Source organism: Thermobia domestica, chromosome 1 (assembly GCF_964235325.1).
Source record: "Thermobia domestica chromosome 1, izTheDome1.hap1.1, whole genome shotgun sequence".
Taxonomy (NCBI): Eukaryota; Metazoa; Arthropoda; class Insecta; order Zygentoma; family Lepismatidae; genus Thermobia; species Thermobia domestica.
Genome location: NC_137454.1, coordinates 142446009 through 142468484, shown reverse-complemented (window position 1 = coordinate 142468484; position 22476 = coordinate 142446009). Strand labels below are relative to the sequence as shown.

Here is a 22476-nt window from a genome sequence, read left to right as displayed (position 1 = left end):
ATATTTTTAGTACTAAAATACAAACGCAAATAAATAAATAAATAAATAAATAAAATAAAGTCGTGTTATTGCATTGACTGCATGCCTTTTGTTAAGACCGTATAGAAGGAAACGTTATAAATGTTCCGACGATCAAGCTATCACCACAAAACGTAGGGAGGTTGCCCGTAATACCAAATGAAAGGAGAAAAGCCTGCGTAAACGAAAGTCGTAAAATTCCCTCAAGAAAAACAAGCTACCAGAAGTACGAAAAATTAGTTTTTGATTCGCCTTAGCTTGGAAGCTAAGTTATGTTGCGATAATGGAAACACCTGATAAAAATAGGACATGGTATCATCATTAGCCTGCAGAATAGGTCTGATTCGTCGCGGAATGAAAGAATGTAAGTGATGAATGGCTTCCAAAGAAATAATGGTGCAACACTCAGCTCAATCAGCAGCTCCATCAAAGCGAATTGGCGGATTGTCACTTTAGAAATTTCGTGATTAGCCGTGAGCATATTCTAGACCATATGATTCAGATAGTCATCTAAAATATTCATATAATATAATCACTGGCAGTAATTCGTCCTGTAAACGATTTATCCTACTTTTCATTTTGAAATTTGCACATATTTTAATGGAGTTACGCTGCATTTTGGTTGAAATATGATTGACCTCAATCACAACTTTCCGAAAGTAGGGGGCGTGGTGGCTCAGTGGTAGAGCGTTCACCTCCGGTGCTTGGGGTCCCTGGTTCGATCCCAGCTCGCGCCGTGTGGACTTTGTGGTGGACAAACACCGTGCTCGTGGGTTTTCTCGGGGTTCTCCCGTTTCATCCCACTTTCTTCATTCCACCGATTCACTTATTTCTCATTACCACCGTCTCCTTTAGCCTAACCGGCATAACCGTGGAACATAAAACTTAGATTTCATTTAATTTTTTTCTGAACGTATCGTGTTGTTTCCAGTTAGAAATAAGAGATACTTTTCCAACGCCTTTTAGGAATAGAGGGCTTTTTACTCTTTTAGTCTGTCCCCAATTCTTCTTTGACTTCCTTTACTGATACTTTTTAAAATTCTATTCCAAATTTCATGGTCATTGTGAATTGAGTGTATGGTGATTTTGACAAGACGAAGCAGTTTGTGCTTTCTCTCGATTCAGACGACGCAGGTGCCATTCCCAAAGCGCTACAACGTTTCTCGCCACAAAGGATTTGTAATTGCAAACCGAACTATTTTATGTCTCGAGTTACAAATATGTGATGGCTGTCATTAAGTACTTCAAAAAGAATGATATGCTATCATCTGTCGTGGTGCAACAGTTAAATGGTTTTGCCAAAATAACGCTTACTCTCCAGAAGCATCTGAATGTTGTCGAATTTGCAACTTCTGCAACGTTGACTTTCGGAATGAACACAAAATTTGCTCCAATGCTTCGTCGTTATCTTTAAAATATTGGAAGAGACATCGTACATTTCGCATCAGGCTGTTTTTTTTTTTTTAAGCTCCAAATATGGTTTGGTTTGATTTGATACATTCAATGATTTATCGTAACACACGTAGTACTATATATATATATATATATATATATATATATATATATATATATATATATATATATATATATATATATATATATATATATATATATATATATATATACAGGGGTTGGACAAAAAAATCTAAAACGTTTGCAAAAGTATGAAAATCACCTAGTATGTTGTGGGGCCTCCTTTTCCGTCCAAAACAACTTGGATCCGATGTGGAATGGACTTAAGCTCCTGAATCGTGGTGTGTGGAATTTTGTACCATTGTTCCTCCAAAACCTGCTCCAGTTCCTTAAAGGATGCTGGTGGATGGTAATGAGACCGAACACGCCTTTCTAACTCAGACCACAGTGGCTCAATAATGTTCAAATGTGGTGATTGTGGGACAAAGGAGAGGTGTGATAGCTCCTGGTCATGTTCCTCAAACCATGATTTCACAGTTTTTACAGCGTGACAGGGTGCCAAATCATCTTGGTAGATGCCATTACCATCAGGGAACAATATTTGGCCGATGGGTAGAACCTGGTCCCCCAAAATGGCCTCATAGACCTTAGCATTCATCATTCCATGCAGGGCTATGATGGGACCTGCAGAAAACCACGATATCACTGCCCATTCTGTAACAGAACCACCCCCCATTCTTTACAGTTGGAAGCAGACATAGGCCTGCGATGGTGTCCTCCATACGTAAACACGACCGATTGTTGGAAACAAGGTGAAGGTCGATTCATCGGACCACGTTACGTGTTTCCACTGCTCATGAATCCACGCCTTGTGGTCCTTGCACCACTGGATACGCCTCTTCGCATTTACTGCTGTGACCAGGGGTTTGGCGATAGCAGCCCTGCCATGAATTTTCATTTTATGAAGTTTCCGTCGAACTGTTTTCGATGAAACCGGGTTCTGTAGGCCGGAATTGAGTTCAGACGTAATTTTCATTGTAGTGGTCTTCTTTTTAGCTGCTACAATCCGTTTTAATGCCCTCCTGTCCCTATCTGACAGGATTGTCTTTCGACCACTGTTGTGCTTTGCAGACGTAGTTTGCCCATGAATTGTGTATGCCCTCGTGGCATTGGACACAGTGCCTTTCGATACACCCACAATGTTCCCACTGTTGCCACTGAAGCTCCAACCAGACGGGCACCAACGATCATGCCTCTTTGGAAGTCTGTCAGGTTGCCCATTTTACCGCACCACTTTCACACCACGACACTCACAGGTGAACTGGTTACTGCTGACGGAAGAGGAAGGTCCACATGACACATTGAAAACAAAAAACTATCGGCAACCGCAACACGTGTTGTACAGTGGAGGGCCAAACTTACGTGTATGAACTGTTTTTAGATTTCTTTGTTTACCCCTATATATATATATATATATATATATATATATATATATATATATATATATATATATATATATATATATATATAGATGTGTGTGTGCGTGTGTGTGTGTGTGTGTGTGTGTGCATACAAATACACGGGGGGCGAACTTAAAGGAGTTTGGGAGATATATCCCTCTTACCGAAATATGAATAAGATTCAAAATTCTATATTATAATATGAAAAAATACTCTTAACAAAATATGTTCTGAAAAAACATCACCCCCTCACTCAGAAATAAAATCCTAGGTTCGCCCCTCGAGTACATACAAACTCCAAGGCCTGACACAACGAAAACATGTTATTCATGTCAAAATAATATGCACTCAATACAAGTGGATCAGTTAAATTGCCGAAAGACCAAATGGCAGTCATCTTCAAGTTATCAATCTAATTTCTCAATCCCAGTACAAAACTGTCCTCCTTATCATTCTTCGAAACAAAAATTGCAGCAACTTTTTTTTTCTAACTGTCTAAAAGGTCATGAGTATAAAAAAAAACTGCTACATAATTTAATCTTTTCTCAGTCATACCATCATCATCATCATCATCATAGTTATTCTGCTATTATTGGCAAGTCAGTCACCGCAACTGAGAAGCTTCCATGCTCCATGGCCTTCCACTAACCTCTTCGTCTTCACGTACGATTTTTCTACAGAGTGCGAATTAGCTACATACATGAGGAAAAGCTATATTCAAACACCCGTTGAATTTTTCCATTATATTGTTCTTCACAAACTACTTTTTTTTAAAAAAAAGTTGAGCAACGCTTTACGTGATTGTTTAAAATTTGAGTTTAATTAGTCACCATAGGAGAGCAACTTGTATTTCTTCTTGTTAATTTAGTTTATGTATATAGTAATAATGTTGCCAGTTTGCGAGATTTGATAATTGTACTGAAAGCTGAGATAACTAATTTTCATTTCACTAATAATAGTTAACTTATTTCCTCATAAGTGCCAACAGAAACAAGCTGAAGTTCAATTTTGAATGTGAGAAAGAATAACCTGGATGGAGTTGCATAGAATCTACCGAAGAATGGGACGTCATTCCCTTGAGAGCAAGTTGAGCGTTTCGAACGCGTTATACTTCCACGATTTAATTATATCACAAACACCACGATTATTATGATCATTTTCTATGTGTTTATTCGAATCAAGAATAGCAAGGATGAAAAAAGCAATTATGTTTTCAACTTCTAGTGTAATATATTAGTGTTAGTTGAAAATTAATATTTTTCCTTTCTCTCTTATTTGAGTTTTACGTCTTATGATTCTCCCTTTAGACTAAAATAGATTATTAAAAATGAATGATATATATAATATTTAACACGTGGTAACATCATGTTCTGAGCAAGATTTAAGCCCAGAATAGAAGTATTTCGATGCTAGCCTAACGCCGTAAACCGCTAGACAATGCCAATATCCTTTTCTTTCTACGTAGTAGGTGCTAGGAAGAGAAATCCCTTAGGATACGAATTATATAAAATATATGTAGATATATAGAAAATCTTCCTTTCCAACTTAAAAATCAATAAATACCACAGTCGTTGATTTCTGACACACATGCATGTGAAAAGTGAATAAGCAATACTACGTTGACCAGATAATGAACGTTGACCAGATAATAATGCTTTTGAATTCATTTTTTAAGTTTCTTAAAGGTCGTTTTGAGAAGAGATAATAAACCTTGTGCGAGGTATTTTCCCTCCCTTCATAAAGCGTTTTATGGCTTATTGCTTTTTCTTTCTTTTTTTAAATAGAAACAGTTTCTGCAGTTTGCTGGGTCAGCTACGTTCTCCGTATATTGAATTTGCGAAAGTGCATCTAGTATTCACGTGGAGATTTCTCTTTATTCTTTTTATTTAGGAAGTTTACTTGTTTATTTTCCGAAAGAATTTGCTTCAATATTTCGCTCTCAAATCACCAATTACTGTATCTACTTAATAATGTGGTGATATATAGGGTGTAACAGTACATGTTATAACGCTTGGGAGATGATTTTACACATGAAATATATACGTCGAATATACAACTACCACCAGAGCAGGCGCTCAAAGTGGCCTCCATGAACCTCCGTGCATGCACAATATTTGCGAACCATATTAAGATACAGCCAGTCCCACATGTGAGGCATGTATAGCACATGAGAAGTGTGCAGATGTTCAATCGTGCTGGAACACATGCGGGTACGCATATCCAGTGGAACGTCCTCTGACAAAGTAGGTAACCATCTTACAGGAAGTGTAAATAAGCAGACGCCGTGAGACAACCTACTACACAATCATCGATAATGCCAGCCCAGATAAGTTCGAACCGTTGTTGGTTGCCACGAGGTGAAGTACATGGGGATTGTCTTCAGCTCATTCATGGCTGTTACGGTTGTTTAAATACACATTTACGGATGAGCAATGCCTCATCAGTGATTAAGACCAGCCTAGGAAAGCGCTGTTCTTCCGCAGATAGTTGAAGAAACCGCGTACAAAATTCATTGCATGGTGCAAAATCCAATAGTTTGCATTCTCTGTAGGTGGTAAAGGTGGAGCTGCTGCTCGTGGAGAACCCGCCAGGCACTCATGTGATAGACATCCAAGTTACGAACAATAACACTAGTAATTGTTGATGGGGATTGCGTCACAAGCTCCAACACAGCTTCATCAAATTCTGCTGTACGGCGAGTGCTCGGAGCACCATAGTTACCCTAATTGACTATCAAGGTACTGGTTTCCCATACATGCACTTCAATTCTCGCAAACATAGTGTATGATGGCTAGCGACGATCGGAAAAGCGTTCAATGTGCAAACTATTTGCAGCCCGCCCATTGCATCGACATTCGCCATAGATCATGAGCATATTGGTGTACTCACTAAACGTATACAGCGCCGTTGTACCGTTGCACAAAAGTGTCTGAATATACTGCAATGCCAGTGTTTGTGAAGTGTGTAGCCGGGAACTGTTAACATGCAAGGCAAACTAATCACACCACCAAGCATTGTCAAAGTGTGCTGCCTGTTGAAAGATGGTTGAGTGTAAAGTGGCATCAAGATTGCAGATTTTGTATGGTCAATTCAGGGAAAGATCTTCAAAGGTATGCGAAATGAGAGAAGTATCGACAGGAGGATGTAAAGCTCATGTTTTCTTTGTCTTGCTTTTGTGCTGTTTGATTTCTTGCCCTCCCCCCCCCCTTGCTTTGCAAAATTGACAAGCTCCGTCGAGATGCTTTAAAAGCCTGGTATGAAGGGCTGATAGGCTGAATTTACCATTTCGCGTACTAGGTCTGGATCTACGGGTTAACATTCGATGAAAATGTAATAAGCAATACAAAAAAGATCCGAATATTACTACTAATAATAAGAAGAAGAAAAAGAAGACGAAAATATACTTAGAATAATCGCCTTTCAAGTAATAATGCATTTACAAGTCTGTTGGCTACAATTACTGGTTGGATCTTCTTCTTGGCTAAGCGGTTAGCGTACATGCCTTTGGCACGGAAAACTCGGGTTCGATTCCCGGCGGGAGCTCAACTGGTTCGGAGTACACGTTAATCAGTAGGTCCACGTCTCACATAGCTTCGTTGCTGAACGGGATGTTAAACTCAAAATCAACTCAATTACTGGTTTGAGTAGAATTGTACAATCCGGGGCAAAATACCTGCAACATGAGGATGTAAGTTTATTATTAAACTACGCTTAACAACACAGGAAATGAACATAACGTCTAAGCGGAATGAATCACGCCAGGATAAACCTCGTCCTCCTCCCGTGCACACTTATTTGGGAGCAAAAGACTTCGTCATTTCACAATAAACTTATATGCTCATGTTGCAGGTTTTTTGCCGCGGATTGTACAAATATTGAACGTGTGCGTAAATTGAAAAAGTGAGTTAATATCTTGTACTCTACATAATCATATTCTGTTACAGTAAAATAATAATAATAATAAAACAATAATCAAAACAATTACTTACTTTATTCCTTTCAACAACAAAAAGTGATTCTATTCGTTTTAGTAATGCTTTAAGTGTTTGAATATTCACACTATTACGGACGAATATTGATAAGTATTTCATTGCACTAGTGCGTATTGAAAAATTAAACCAATGATTCTCTGTAGTTTTTTTTTTTTTTTTTTTAAAGAACATAAATTGGTAAATTCAAACCTTTCTTTCTAGCAGATTCAAAATATAAATTGATCAGTATTTACAGAAAAACATTGCAACAAAATATGCATAAAATAATAATTGTGCTACAATCTGGTACGTTGGAGTGAAATGCAGTGGAAACTGTTTTATCCAGGCATCTTAGGAGGGAAAATCCCCCCAAAAGTTGTAGTTTTTTGTGAAGATATTGGTACAACCATATGTGTTTCCGATTTCAAATTTAACATGCAGTTTGTTTTTCCGATTCGCGAGTTTTCAATCGATGTCTCTTTTCATATTCTACAAAAAGTCACTTCCCTTGTCATTTCGAGAGAACGCTTTCTAAAATTCCCTGCAAAATTCGCTTTTATCTGAGAGGTTGAACACTAAGCAATATGTATCAGCACAAAGCAACGACAGAAAAAAAAAATCAGTGTGTTGATCGGGTTTTAATGTGGTTTATTTGTGCTTTTTAAGGTGTAATGCTTGGAATGTTATATTTCTTTTAATATAGTTATTTGAAAAATCGGAAATTTATAGAAGCCTGTGGAAGTTCTCTCATCAGTCACCGAAAAATCAAAAGCATTACAAGCTATCATGAATAATCCCAATCTGGAGCTTGAGAGTAGGAGAAAGTCGTTGGACGTCCCACTTTCGATTGTCAAAGCCCTTGTTGACGTCTGGCACCAATCGTAGTAACTATGCAAAAAATACATACAGATTAAGGAGATTTGTCATCAGAGATAGGGGGATTGTTGGTAGTAGTCCAGAACAAAAAGCTAACGGTCTTACTGTTCGCTATATTGGAAGTGTTGAAACCAATTAATTCCTTGACTAATTTTACTCGTAGTGATTTACCGATGAAAGTGTCAGTAGCAACCTCTCGTTTGAAGGATATTATGAGTGATTCATAGACTTATTTGGAGGCATTTCACAAATATTACAAGAAAGTGATGGAAGAAAGTCTGTACGTATTTCTGAAGGCAGATTTTTAAGACTATGAGACCATAATGAAGTTGTACGGCCATATGTGATAGCGTTACTAGAAAATTTTGATATAAGATTTGCGGATACCGTTGGCAAAATTTCTTTATCGTCCCAGGTACCAGTATCGTGGTAGTGGTATCGTTCAACTGTAGTGACATTACGTCTATGGATAATGCGATACAAGAACTCAAATCTTTGTGAGAGTTCTTTCTTTGAATTTTGAAAAGTGCATAACTGAATGTGTTTTCATTCAATTATAAAGAAATATGCAGAGAAGAATATGAAGTTGACTGATATTTTATGTAAAATTCAAATAGAGTGATATTGGGGACGGTTTTCCTACACTACGACATTAGTTTCCTACACTACGTCCTATAGGTACCTGCAAAGTTGAAAGATCATTCTCAGTATGGTACGAATTTGTACTAAATTAAGACGCTTACACCACTTCACTTACATGCACTTATATTATCTTTGGAAGGTCCTTGTGAACTGGAACTTTTCCATATAAGAAATATTATAACAATCTGGTATACGTGATAAAATTCTGGAGACAGACTTCTGAGATATGGACGCCTCTTGTGCAATCTTCCGTGTTGGTCTTTCAGGACTAATTGCCACCTTTGCAAGCACATCAATTGTCATGTCGCAGGATGTTGCAGTTCGTGGTCGTCCACTACGGGGCCTTCCACCACACTATCTGTGGCCTTAAAGCGTGCCATGAGTATTGAAATAAGTTGGTGGGACGGTGCTACCTGATTTGGATGACGCCTGTGATGCTCTGCTGCTGCTTCCCGTTGACTCATTCCAGCTGCAAGAAGGGGCACCATTTCAGCTTTTTCTTGCATTGAATACATTTCACGCCCTAAAAACACACGTGTCATAGGTGAAATCGATAACACAAAATTACTCTCAATTCATTCAGAGCGGTCGCATTAGACACCCCACGAACAAATAGCCGCGTGGCACAGGTAGCTCCGATTGCTATGTACTAATTCCACCACTGCACTCTGGAACGATCAAATGCACTCAGACAAATGATCTGTGTACGTACAGGTTGCGACCTTGCCGACTTTGTTCAAGTGTATCATAGACCACCAGTTAATTGGATTTGCTGACCCGTTATTTCTTCTTGAGTAAACAACACCGATATACTGCTCTAACAGAGCTTAGTGCGTAGAGTCAATAACAGCAACGCATATACCAACGGCTAGACCCGAATCACAATTTACATAATCACACTACTCCTCCTATTATTATTATTATTATTATTATTATTATTATTATTATTATTATTATTATTATTATTATTATTATTATTAAATAATATTAATATAATAGTAATAATAATAACCATATAGAAAAGAAATATACACAAGCAAACACCAGTTATAGACAGGTACATGGACACAAGGAATGACACGATCCAGTCATCCCGACTGCGGTTTTCCATGGTTTTCCGCAGTCCCACCAGGCGAATGCCGGGATGCTACCGTCTCTACACTGCCCAGGTCTGCTGTCCTACTCCTCATCTCACGTAACAGGGACGCTGTGTCCTCGGCGTTTGCGGCCTGAACCATTTCCTTAGCCCTTCCACACAAATCTAAATCAATAAATCAAGGGCAGGACCCAGTCATAGAAGCAGGCGACTTCAGTTGGGATATTGGCTTCCGCACGCTTACCTATCACAGAAAATGACAACTTATTTTCATTTGTTTGTCTTCCTTGTATACTTCCTCTCTCCCACCCACCCCTTGTGGTGCTGACGCCACTGTCGTGAGCCCTGCAAATAGGTCTGCTCCTTTTGTTCTTTAATTTGCTCTTTCTATTCTTCTTAGACCAGGGTATTTCACGTTCCAGATTTTCATTCCATCTTGTCCTCCACTGACAAAGAAGAAAAGATTATTATTTCATTCCATCTGGCAACTTTGCATTTTTATTATTGCGTGCTATACCACAGTCGAGCTTAAACGGTTGATCCAATTACGAAAATTCCACCATTTTAGATTGACAACCTACACTTGGCAATCAAAATGCTCTCATTTTTTCATATCTTCAATAGTTACCAAGTTGACCTATGGCAAGGGACTTTTGACTCGCTCGGTATATATATATATATATATATATATATATATATATATATATATATATATATATATATATATATATATATATATTGGTCGAAGTGAGACGGTATGTGGTGGTATGCCATATCGCCTCTGGTTTTTCAGTGATCAAGACAGCGTCAGTGAAAAGTGGATGCTAATGTACCTTTAATAAATCAATTTTTATACCGTAATTGACGAATAGTTTTGAACGTCGAAAGGACTTTATTTCTTATGTAAAAATAATATGTAAGTTACCAACATAGACATTTTTATTTTTACTACCGTGTCTACAAAAAAAGTTCACTCCTAGCTTCAACCCAAGAACTCTTGTTGGTTATGTTAGTTGAAGACCGTGGCGTATTTAAAGGGGGCTTCCGGGCTTAAGCTCTCCAAAATTTTATTTACTATCTTAAAGTAAATGAAATATCTTGCAGAATTTTCACATTTCCAGGAATAAAGTTAGCAAAACTGTAAATACGGTACATTTCATGCTATGCTATGTCTCAAAAAGTTAGGAGCGGGGACCAAAACCTCTCCATGCTCCCTTTCCCCTTAACTACGGAGAAGCTCTCCCATGGTTTTGAGTCATTATGTTAATAGAAACGAAGTCTTTTAGGCAGCATACCCTCACTGTATTTTAACATTTAGATAGCTGGTGTGTCGAGTCAAAATTGCAATAAAACATACCGCCTCTGCTTTTTTTCCTCATTTCGAACACACACATATAAAATCCAATGTAAAGGCAGTCGTCAACGCAACCCAAGCTATTTTTTTCCTGTTAATCGGGTCAAAATACGACAGTATGCTTAAAACTAACATACTTAAATGTGTAAATCAAAGCATTGAGATTCTGCTTAAACGGAAAACTATAAAAACGATACCTTAATACAATTATATGGCATGTAAAATAGTCCAATGAAGCTTTTCGTTTCTTGTTCGTATGTTAGAATAAGATGAAAATCGATTACAGGTTTCTACAAATGAAACTTACATAGAATTCTGTGATATACTTAATTATTCTATAGTAAAAGCATTAATATTCTTAATTAAATATTGCTCTGAATGTGAGAGACTATGGTAAGTCAGTTGGATCCAGATTAACGAGTGGTCAGGTTATGTCCTTTAGGCGAAGGGAAACGATGGTTAAAGTAAGTGAATGATGATGGAAGAATTGGTGGAATGGCGTTGGAGGAAACGAGAGTGCCCCTGAGAAAACCCCTTGGACACGATGTTATCTACTACAAACTTACTTGGGTGGGAATCGAACCAGGGACCTCACGTTTTAAAAGAAATAAGTGTTTCATTTTACTTTGTAAAATTTTAGTTGACTTCCAAACTACAGGAGTCCAGTATTGTAACCAGAAGTGATGTATCAAATCCAGTTTCAATAAAAGGATAATATGGAAGATGGAAAGCGCTACACTCCTAAAGAACAATAAGCAAAAACAATTTCGCGGATAGTCTTAGGATTTTGAATCTGTAATTAAATATATATGCTATGTCTTAGTTACTAACTAACTAACTAACTAACTCTATGGCCTATGGAACCCGGAGGTTCAGTGCCGCGTTCACAAAAGCTCTCCACTGACTTCTATCCTTAGCTAATTGGATCGGGTTAACAGTAATGTCTTAGTTACTGTTCGATAAAATCTAGTATTAAAATCGGGAGTGACAAATCTCTACAACTTTCTGTTTCAATAGAGGGATTCAAGCCGAAGTTGAACCTATTCTTGCTACGCCAATTTCACAAATGAAATGAAATGAAATCTTTCAGTTTTAACGTTCCACAACTGTACCCTTTAGGCTAAGGGAGACGCTGGTTGAGGTAACTGAATGATGATGGAAGAATTGGTGGAATGATGTGGGAAACAGGAGTACCTCCGAGAACCCAACGGACACGATGTTGTCCACCACAAACTTATTTGGTCGGGGATCGAACCACGGACTTCACATTTTAAAAATAATAAGGTTGAACCTATTCGTGCTACGCTTATTTCATGTCAAAGAAATTGCTGTTGGCTTTCTATTACCGTTTTTGCTCTATAGAGATAAATATTGAAACCAGAGAGGTTCGAGCTTGAAATTAGTGAAGGATTAGTTCACAAAAATCTCCAACTTAAAAATAAATACAAACTTCCGTCTACAATGCACATCTTCAATAGCAAACATCCTATAGACCAGTTGTTCTCACCCTTTCGGTACTTGTGGATTGGAAAATGGTAAAGATAGGTTGAGGGCTGCGGAAATAGCACCACACCGCTAGTGACACTAACCAAAAATAATGTCGCAAACCGGCGGTTGAATGTTGAAAGTAATTTGCAATTTCGTAGATTTATTCTTGTTTTGTTATCTTCTGGTTTTCCTTTCTTGTCCACATTTCCGCTTGGTTTTTAATTTCCTTTGTCGTCGATCTCTTTATCTTTTGGTTGAATTCTTTCCGCACACCAAACTCAGCATGTGCAGAGAAATTATGAAATAGCAATTTTATAGCTTCTGTCCTTTGACTTGCATTGGTTAATGTGTTACACAAATCAAGAATTTCAACCTTTCAACTTCGAAACTATTTCATCACTGGCACTGGGTTCAGTTTACTGTTTTATAGTTTCTTTTAGATAATATTAAAAAAAAAAAAAAAAAAAAAATCCAGTCCATCGAACTGATTCGTGCATATATGTAGTATTATATTAGTTTTGACTAGTGTTTGGTAAACTATAATAACCCTAATAGTTATGTACGTTAACAAACTTAGTTATGTAATACTGAAATATACATGATGATTGAATGATAATAGAAAAGTGTGGCATCCTCGTTGTTGGCACACGTGCAATGACGGTGTAACCGGGGTTTAATCCAAGTTGTTAACACATTATTTGTGGCTCTTAGGAAGTTACTACAATTAATAGGGTGCAAATTCTTATCTAAAAGGCTTCCTCAAAAAAAAAAAAAAAAAAAAAAAAAAAAGTTTGAACCCGGCAAAACAGCATTGTCAAATGTAACTGCTAGAGATAATGCATTGGCCACACATCCTTTCTTCTTGCCGGCCATAGTTCTTCGTAGCCTGTCCTATGGCAAATCGGAAGTTTATACAAGGTTATTCAAAAAAGATTCAGTCTCTAATGTCGCATTTTTATAATGCATTGCTGTAAAGTAATCTAGTGTGCATGAATTGAAGAATCAACAGGTGTTGTTCACTGGTAATGCGCGATTCGCCTGCGTAGCAGGTAAACTTTTCTAATATTACATTGCTTCAATTTCTAATAAGTATTGTTATAAGTAGAAACTGTATTAGTGAGCAATCTTCTGGAAGAGTCTTCCGGAATTATTCCTTATTGCCAGAACATATTTTAAAATGTTCATTATTACTTTGTTGCAGAGTAGTATTAATCCGTAAGAACTATAAAAGTTTGTCTGTAGACAATTACTTTCTTTTATGCGTATTATTATATTATAATATTATCCCTTATTTCGTTTATAGGAATTTCTTTAATTACATCTTTCTATTTCAGTATGGACGTCAAAAAATAGAAATAGCAAAACGAGAAAAGTACCACGAACTTATAACCGAATCCGAAGATGAGATTGAAGAAGAGAAAAAGGAAGTGACTAAAGAGAAGCCGGAAATAATGAAAAATGGTGTGACCCGGGTGATAAGCAGAGAAAATCTTATTTTAGCGCCTGATCCTGTTCAAAATTATAGGCCACAAGCTAATGCTACTGGCAATCATGTGTCTCCACCGTCGCCAAATTCTACATCAAGTCAGGTAAGAAGAAATTTGAAATATAAGAAAAGTCGTGGTGTCAGATTCTAGTTTCTCAGATCCCAAGATAGGGTTTTGCTTGTACGAGTTCAAGAAAGTAATATGGTTATCTTAACTCATTACAATTGATGCATTCTGCAAGAAGCAATATTTTACACAAATGCTGCATCTATTTGTCCCCTTTTAAAAAGGACCTTCGCCGTAGTCTCATGGTAAGAGTACTGACATTTGGTACGCGTATTGGTAGATCGATACTCTGCTAGAAGTGCAAACCTTACTTAAAAATAAATAAATAAAATAGAACTTAAAGGAACATACCAATGATGCACACGGATGATGGATGATGTAAGGCGGCTCCATACTTAATTAAATTCGGCCAATCAGCAGCACGTTTCGTCCGATTTACGCTTCAGAGTTCCCAAAGCACTAATTTTACAGAGTCTAGTTGAATTTCTGCGCCGCATTGAAAGAAAGGTAGAAAGAAATTAATCCTAATTCTAACAAGAATCGAACCTGAGTTGTCCGATTGGAGGTAGACTCAATTGAAGAAATTCAAATATACATTAAACAACGGCAGAGACGGATTACTGCCCGTGCTTTGAAGATCAGTCTGAAGAAATTTAATTAATGTAGATAAAGGCAGTGATATTGCGGGAGTAGGTGGATACTGATTAATTTCGGTACGAAAACTTTTCTCACATATCAGGTGTATGTGTGTGTGTGTGTGTGTTTTCTCTTTTAGCTATTGAAATTATAATCACGCTAGCAATACTCCAGGTGTTAATTATGTACTCGTAATAATTTCAAAATAATTCTTTAATTCTTTCCAGATTAGATGTTTAGATATAATATAAATGGAAAGATACTAAAGTAGTAAATTAATTAGTCTGGATATTTGTTTTACGATGTAAATGTTACTAGTTTACGATTAACCGGTACTAAACGGTTAATAGTTTAACTGCTTATTGGTTAGATATGAAGTTGGCAACAATTAGACAGTAAATGTTTCTTCTAAAGTAATAGGAGTTGAAGAATGTAGTTCACAAATTTAGGCGTTTATTGCCCTAAGAATGTGGCATTTCTCATTTAATATTCTGCGTAGGAAAATGTTAAAGAGTATTTTATGTTGTGTGACTTTCGCCCTTAATGCTTTTCTAACGGGTGTTTCAGTGAAAAAGCCGTGATTTTGAAGGGCAACAACGTATTTTATTGATGATCATAGTAAAAGAAATTTACATGGTATGATAAGTGAAAGACTAAAGTTTAATGTAAAACATGCTCGAAGTGTCCATCCTGACGATTGGACACTTTCCTGACCCTGATGCACATGTTATCAAAACCCTTACCAAGGGTGACGTGACTAACTGCTGCAATACACTGCTCAATATGTGCTCTTAGTTAGTTTAAATATCGGTGTTTAAGCTTTAATACCTCCTGCTTGAGGTAATCCAATACAAAATCACAAGGGTTAATGTCTGGGCTGCATGGAGGCCACTCTAAGCCTATTCCAAAAAACAATGGATAGCGGTTAGAGATCACACGATTGCGGAATTTTGTGTGATGGAAATTAAGGACAGGTTCTGTTGTATGCGGTTTAGCTCCATTCTGCTGGAATCATTGCCGACGAAGTGGACACCTTTTACGACGAAGACTAGGATAGAAGTAATGCTCAAGCATTTCCAAATAATTTTCTGATGTGACATAGCCATCAAAGAAGAAATGTCCAATTATGCCACGTTTTGTTACAGCACACCAAACCGAAACCTTTTCCGGATGCAGGGGTGAGTCTACCACTTCTTGCGGATTTTCTGCTGCTCAAAATCTTACATTTTGTTTGTTTACTTCACCAGACTGACAAAAGTAAGCTTCGTCTATACACTACAAGTTTCCAATAATGTCTGGGTCATCAGCAATTAATGCACTGAACTGATTTGCAAAATGCAGACGCCTTCTTTTTGCAATATCTGTTAATTTTTGAAGCATCTTCATTTTGTAGGGGAACATTTGCAGATCTTTTCGCAGAATACGCCAACATGATATTACGGATATTGCATTTTCTGCTGACAAACGTTGCAGAGATTTATTTAGTCAGGCTATTCACAACAGATGCTCGCACTACTGCAATACGCTGTTCTGTACGCACAGTTAATCTGGATCCCGCTTCGCTCCCCCCCTTCGAAGTCCTGTAACATTACTAGTCTTATTCAACTGATCAACATAACGCCATATGGACTTGGGTGGTGCCCATGCAAAATGATTCTCCAGTCGGAACGGTCTTTGGAGACAACAAGGGAGCCAAGGCACCAATGAGATCTTCTGCTGCAACGTAAGTCTACGGTCCGTCATTATTATACTGAACTATGGAACCTTAAAAAAAAAAAAAAAAAAAAAATCATTTTTCGCTGTGTATTTACGTATAAATATTACTATAATATTATTCAAATAAATTTTGTAGCCGCTAGAAATCACGGACTTTTGGGTGAAACACCCTGTCCTTGTGGTTATTTCCCTAATGAGTCTAAAAGTGAAGAAATCTTTGGCTTTCTCTGAATTGAGAACAGAAACAACCAAACAAGAAGAAAAATTATTTGAATTTTCCTTAATCTTAAACTGAAACAAAGCGATACTCAATAATCGAGAAAATGAGAAAGTGGTTGGACCAGTGTAAAGTTGGCCTAGCCATTTTTGTTTTACCCCGTCTTCTCAAGGAGATCAACCCTAATTCTGGGAACATAATTAACATGAATTCCTAGCGCGAAGATTTTCTATTCGAAGAAGGTAATCACCAGTTTATATATAGTCATTTGATGTAGATTTTAATGAGAAAGGTGATTCAGTCGCTCTTTCAATCGAACTCGATAAATCAATGTGATTCGCCCTCTGGTTCAAAATTCCCATTTTTAACCACATAAATCTCACGACCAGCTGGATGACTTAATACCTTAATTAAATGCATAAAGTAAATGGTGTCAAAAATACTGTTTTGTCCATTTGACATTTCCTTTTAGTGAGCTGAAAAGAAACAAATACAATAAAATTCACAAAGTAAAACCCAATGTTGTAGAGCAAACAATTCTCTTTTAAAGAACATGAAAATTTTTTGTCAATGCGTTTTATTTGAGCGAATAATTTTAAATTAAATTAAAAAAAGAAAAACTTCTTCTTAACCCAGTATTGTCGTCCTTTTCTGCTACATGTTTACGTGCAATAATAATTGTATGAGAAAGGTAATTTTGTCTCACGCTTTATTTTTGCCACTAAATTAAGTTTTATATATATATATATATTTAACAAAATAATATTGGTAGTAATGTGGTATGGTTAGATTAAGCCTTAAGCATTGTTAAAAGATTGTTAACGTAAAATAGAATATTTGGAGTAGTTATCAAGGTTAAATTTAACTTGAAAGATGGTGATTCGGTTAACAAGTACTGATTTTTTATTCGCAGAAAGATCCATTGTTAATATGCAAGATTTTTGAAATCAGAGTTTGTGACCCGTATTAGGAAACGATTGTGTAGAATATTTCAATATATATTTTTATTAACTTCTTAAAGCGGGCCATGTATTTGATTGTATAATGGTAACCAAGAAAGTTCTGTCGCTTTTTCATCCACCACATTCGAACAGCAATATGTCACATAGGACGCACCTGAAAGATTAAAAACTAGTCCCCGTCAGCACGACGACCTTCTTCCAACGTTCTGGAAGGCCGTGGATTCCATCGCGATAGAGCTGAGTGGGCCGTGAAGCGAAGGAGGTATCCACGTGCATTTTGCGTTTCTACTAGGGATTTGAACTGGCGTCCTCTAAGGTGATAGTCCAAGGAATGGGACAGGTGATAATCGGACTGTGCAATATACAGGGAGTATGGAGAATGAAAGAGTGTTTCACATCCAAGGCGTAGAATAGTGTCCCAGGTCATCCCAGCCACGTTGGGCTTAGCGTTGTCCTGTAACAGGAGGACCCCTTTGCGATTCAGAAATGCTGGCTCCAGAGTTTTGAGTTTTTCTTGAACACGATCCAACTGCTGAAAGGACACAGTTGCATTTGATGTTCTGACCAGCTGGTAGCAGTTATCGATGCACTATGCTACGAGCAGTCCACCAAAACACACAGAAGGACCTTCTGGTGCAGTGTTGGTTTCGGCTGTTTTGAAATCGGTTCATGGGATGCTAACCAATGAGAAGAGCGCCGTGGAGCTTTATATAGGACCCACTTCTCATCTCATGTCAACACCGTGTCCAGAAGTGGCCCCTTCCTCAGACGAGACAGCAAAGAAACACAGGTGTGTGCTCGCATTGCCTTCTGGCACGGAGTCCAATCATGTTTGACCCATCGACCCAACTTACAGTGTTTCCTCAAGTTGATGGAGGTGCTGCCGAATGGTTTCTCCACTCACACTGAATTGTAGTCCCAGTTCCTCACATGTCTGGCCACTGTTCACCTCAGTTGCTGCCTGAAGATCTCGGCACACGGTGCGTCTTCGAGTGTTTCGTCACCGTCCTTAGACTTGTTAAACCACCGTTACACTATCCGCGTAGTCACGACACTTTCACCAAAGGCTGTGCATATCTTCCGCCCCGCTGCAACGGCATTTGACCCCAGTTGAAACTCGTACAGCATTCACGCCCTTACGACGCACTGTGGAGGTTCCATGTTCACTCTGTCCTTGCGCAAGTTCACGATGTAACTGAACTGCCTCAATCAGGTAGTATGTTGGATATACCCACACCAATAGCTGACCTTCGTCTTACCTCCATTCGCATTCAACTCACAGTGTGAGGGCCAATTGAACACAGACCTCCACATAAAGCGGCAGAACTTTCTTGGTTACCTTTATATTATTACATGTGATTCGTGAGCAGCACACTTGTAATTCGTAGTGAAATCATATTTAATATGTTGTTAGTAGTTAGTGATGCCTTGTAATGCTATCTTTTATTATTCAGGAAAAAGAAAAATTACCACGAAGACGATCGTTTGAGACGCTCAAACGGGAATTTCACTTGGCGGACTGTCTGGATTATATAAAAGCAGGTGTTGAAGCTATAATAGAGGATCAAGTGACGCTTAGGTTTGAAGCAGAAGAGTTAAAGGTTAGTATTTGTGCTATCTTTTACTTAATTTCTTGGATTTTTTTAAAGTGTCATTTTCTTAAAGTCCCAGTTTTATTCCTAGTTTGAGACAGCTCGTATGTCTTCGTAATTTTGAAGATGTTTGTTCAAGATGTCAACTCAAATTATTGTATTGGACCTATAAATTAGAACAGAAAATTACAAATCATGGGCTATCAGCAGTGTTTGATGGTGAAAATACGGAGAGCATGAACCTCAATATTTCAATTTCCGAAACAAAGAATGCCTTATACAAACTTCTTTTAAAAGATTTCCAGCCAGGCGCATCAAGAATACATGGAAGTTCAATCGTATGCGTAATAATTTCATCCAGATATATTACAGTGTCCTGAAAATTTGAACTAAATCTTTGCAATTCCAGAGTTAAAATTTACCGTTCCTTAGAAGTAGTTACGACAGAAATGTTAATTTGTAACATGAGGTTTGTTAAATCTGACCGCTATAGTAATATAAAATGTCTTATTATATTATGATAAAAATTATTGTATTAAGTTTCTCAATAAAAGTATTTGCAATATTATCAGTGGTTGATAAAACCAAAATATCGTGCATCAATTGATTAAACATGCCATCATGCTCTGACATAGAGACTAAATCATACGATGAGAGAAGCATTTGCTGCCTTTTTTTCCTGAGTGCGGAACGAAGGTGATATTGCAAGGAATTGCAATAGTATGCTGTGTCGAATTGCACTCCTAACGGGTACAAGTAGAAAGCTCGGTATACCCCGGAATGTTCAAGATTTTTGTACCTGATATTGTTTCTCAGTTAATTAAGTGTGCCAGAGTAAAAAAAAAAAAAAAAAAAAAAAAAAAAAAAAAAAAAAAAACCTCATGAATACACATTAATAGTGATACAATAATCAATAAATTGATGATGAAGTGTAAACGAAGATGGAATCCCGAAATAAAGTAGAATGCATATCTACTTCTTGTTTATTATTTATTTATTTATTTATTGACACCTTTACAACTAAATATAAGGTATCTTTTTATTGTAACGAATATAGGCTTGAGAGTGACAGAGAATAATCTTTTATCGTGTTGTAGAAAAATAATAAATAAAAATAGTAAATAAACAGCTTTTAAATAATACCACTACTAAGAAAAAATACAAAATCGCGAGTAAATAAGAGAAGCTAAGGTTCTGTTAAATATAGTAATGAGGAGCGGAAGAGAGAAACAGATTTAGAGTTGGTAATGGTGTCTTTCATATATAGTCAGTATGTTATTACTTCTTTTTTTCTTTCTTTTTTTTTTTAAGTTTTTGTTTAGTTTTTTAGCTTTGATTACTAATGTATCATGTAGGTGAAAATTGTGTGTATATTCTTTCTTTAGTGCTGTAAAATAAGTATGCTTTTTCACTCTTTCAGTCTTGGAACTTACTAACGAGGACCAATCATCACTACGAATTCATAAGTTGGCGACTTACAATCATTTGGGTACTAGGGTTTTTTGTACGATATTTCTTCCTTTTGCCGTTGAGGATCATGATATGTTTCATAGGGGTGAGTATTTAGTAGTCAGTTTACTTCTTTTAACTTTTATTGTCTGTCATTATAATTGTATGTATCTACGAGTCACACACGGAAGAAAAATAAGTTAGGTTAGAGGTCAGACAGATTAATCGTAAACAATAATACTAATAAAGCTATGTAGGCGCATGAGAGAGTGATTCAAATTAACAAAAAATAGGTTACTTACAATAATCCTGTCGTGGAAAGACTAAACATTTTCCAGATGCATTGGAACAAGAAACTGATTCCGTCTTCAATGGTAAGCTAACAAGTATACAAACGAATAAGAGAAATATTATATGGGAACAGAAATACATACTAAAAGGAAAGCAACATAAAAAATGAGTACTAAAAAGAACGAGCAGAACACAGTGGAGGAAAGAAAGAGTTGAATTTAAAAGAAACGTGGTGTCTATGCTGTATTACTAATTTCAGAACAAAGATACACATCAAAATCATTACTTTTCCCAGAATGACTGTCTAGCCATGGAGAACACACTATCTCCATTGTCAAACATTGAGACTATATCTATTGGCAAACATTGTTTTAAATCAGATTGAAATGTTTATTTTATAACAGAATACATTTTGGAATATTTAATATTTGGAAGAATTCTTTCGTAGGGCAGTACTAATTTGTGATCATCCAAATGATCTCAATGATGAAATACAGTTTTTGATCAAATAATACAAAAGAACGATTATAAATTGCTTACCTTACAAAAATGGTTTAATCAGACACGTAGATCAGTGAGTTTTTTTTTCAATCCCAATGAAGCAAAAACTTGGATAAAGTATTCCTTACTTTCCACAATTATCGACAAAAATTGAAGTATTCTTGAAAAGTATGTCCCACAGTTCAGGCTAAGTTACAGTGGGTCAGGTCTAAAGTCATTTAACAGCTGTTGGTTGAAACTAGTCGATATGAGAGAGAGAGAGAGAAAAAAAAGTTGGAATTCTTATAATCAGACATAAAGTATTGCACCGTGAAGATGAGTGAACTTCCGCAAAACTGTATTACATTTTACAATTTTATTTCGATATAAGCGTAAGTCCTGCATAGTTCTATGAAGAAATTTGTCCTGTTTATGGGCAAGATAAGTTGTCAAAACAAACAGTCAAAATATAGTTCAGTCGCTTTTGTTCTGGAAAAAATGTCTATGTCCAAGATGTTCCTCGCAATGGGCGACTAATCACAGCAAAAGTGGATGATAATCTGACAAAAATCGAGCAAAATCGGCATGTAAGCGGTCATGACATCGTCAAAGCCTTAAACATCCATCATCAAACAGTGTTGCATTTGGAGAAAGCTGACTACAAAAAGGAGTCAAATGATGATTTGACTCAAAACATTTATTTGATCGAATTTCGATCTTCGTATCTACTGAAACTTAATGAACTCGAGCTATTTGTGATGTGGTTGATCACGAATGATGAAGATGATAACCTACTGCAACCGTGTGCAAAAGAGATCAAAGACGAACGAGAAGAACCTCCACAGTATGACAAAGCCCACCCTGACGCGCAGGAAGGCTATGTTGTGCGTTGGTGGAATTGCAAGGGCATCGTGCATCATGAGTGGGTGCCGCCGAGCAGAACAATAGACTTGGACATGTACTGTCGACAATTAACGGGGATACACCTAGCATGTTACAGAAAACGGCCTGAACTGGTCAACAGAAAGGGTGTCGTATATCACGCTGACAACGCTAGAGTGCATATATCAGAAATTGAGAGAACTTGGCTAGGAGGTTTTAATGTGTCCACCGGTATAGCCTGTCAAGCTTTCATTTGTTTGTTTCTGGAGAACTTACGTGTCACAATTTTTAACCAGAAACTACGGAAGTTTTATAGCGACGAGATTATAGTGTTGCAGGAAAAATGACTGAAAATCATCTAATAAGAAGATGGTGCGTAT

The 22476-nt window shown here is 37.1% G+C and overlaps 1 protein-coding gene across 2 annotated transcripts in view; it reads left to right on the top strand.

Moving 5' to 3' along the window:
• The window catches only part of Gpat4 (Glycerol-3-phosphate acyltransferase 4), a 142266-nt gene that overhangs the window by 81227 nt on the left and 38563 nt on the right, over positions 1–22476 (top strand). For both annotated transcript variants that reach the window (XM_081763902.1, XM_081763905.1), the window contains exons 2-4: positions 13653–13907; positions 18857–19003; positions 20415–20549. In XM_081763902.1, coding sequence (XP_081620028.1) covers positions 13653–13907; positions 18857–19003; positions 20415–20549 — 537 coding nt within the window. The remainder of the gene's footprint in view (positions 1–13652; positions 13908–18856; positions 19004–20414; positions 20550–22476) is intronic.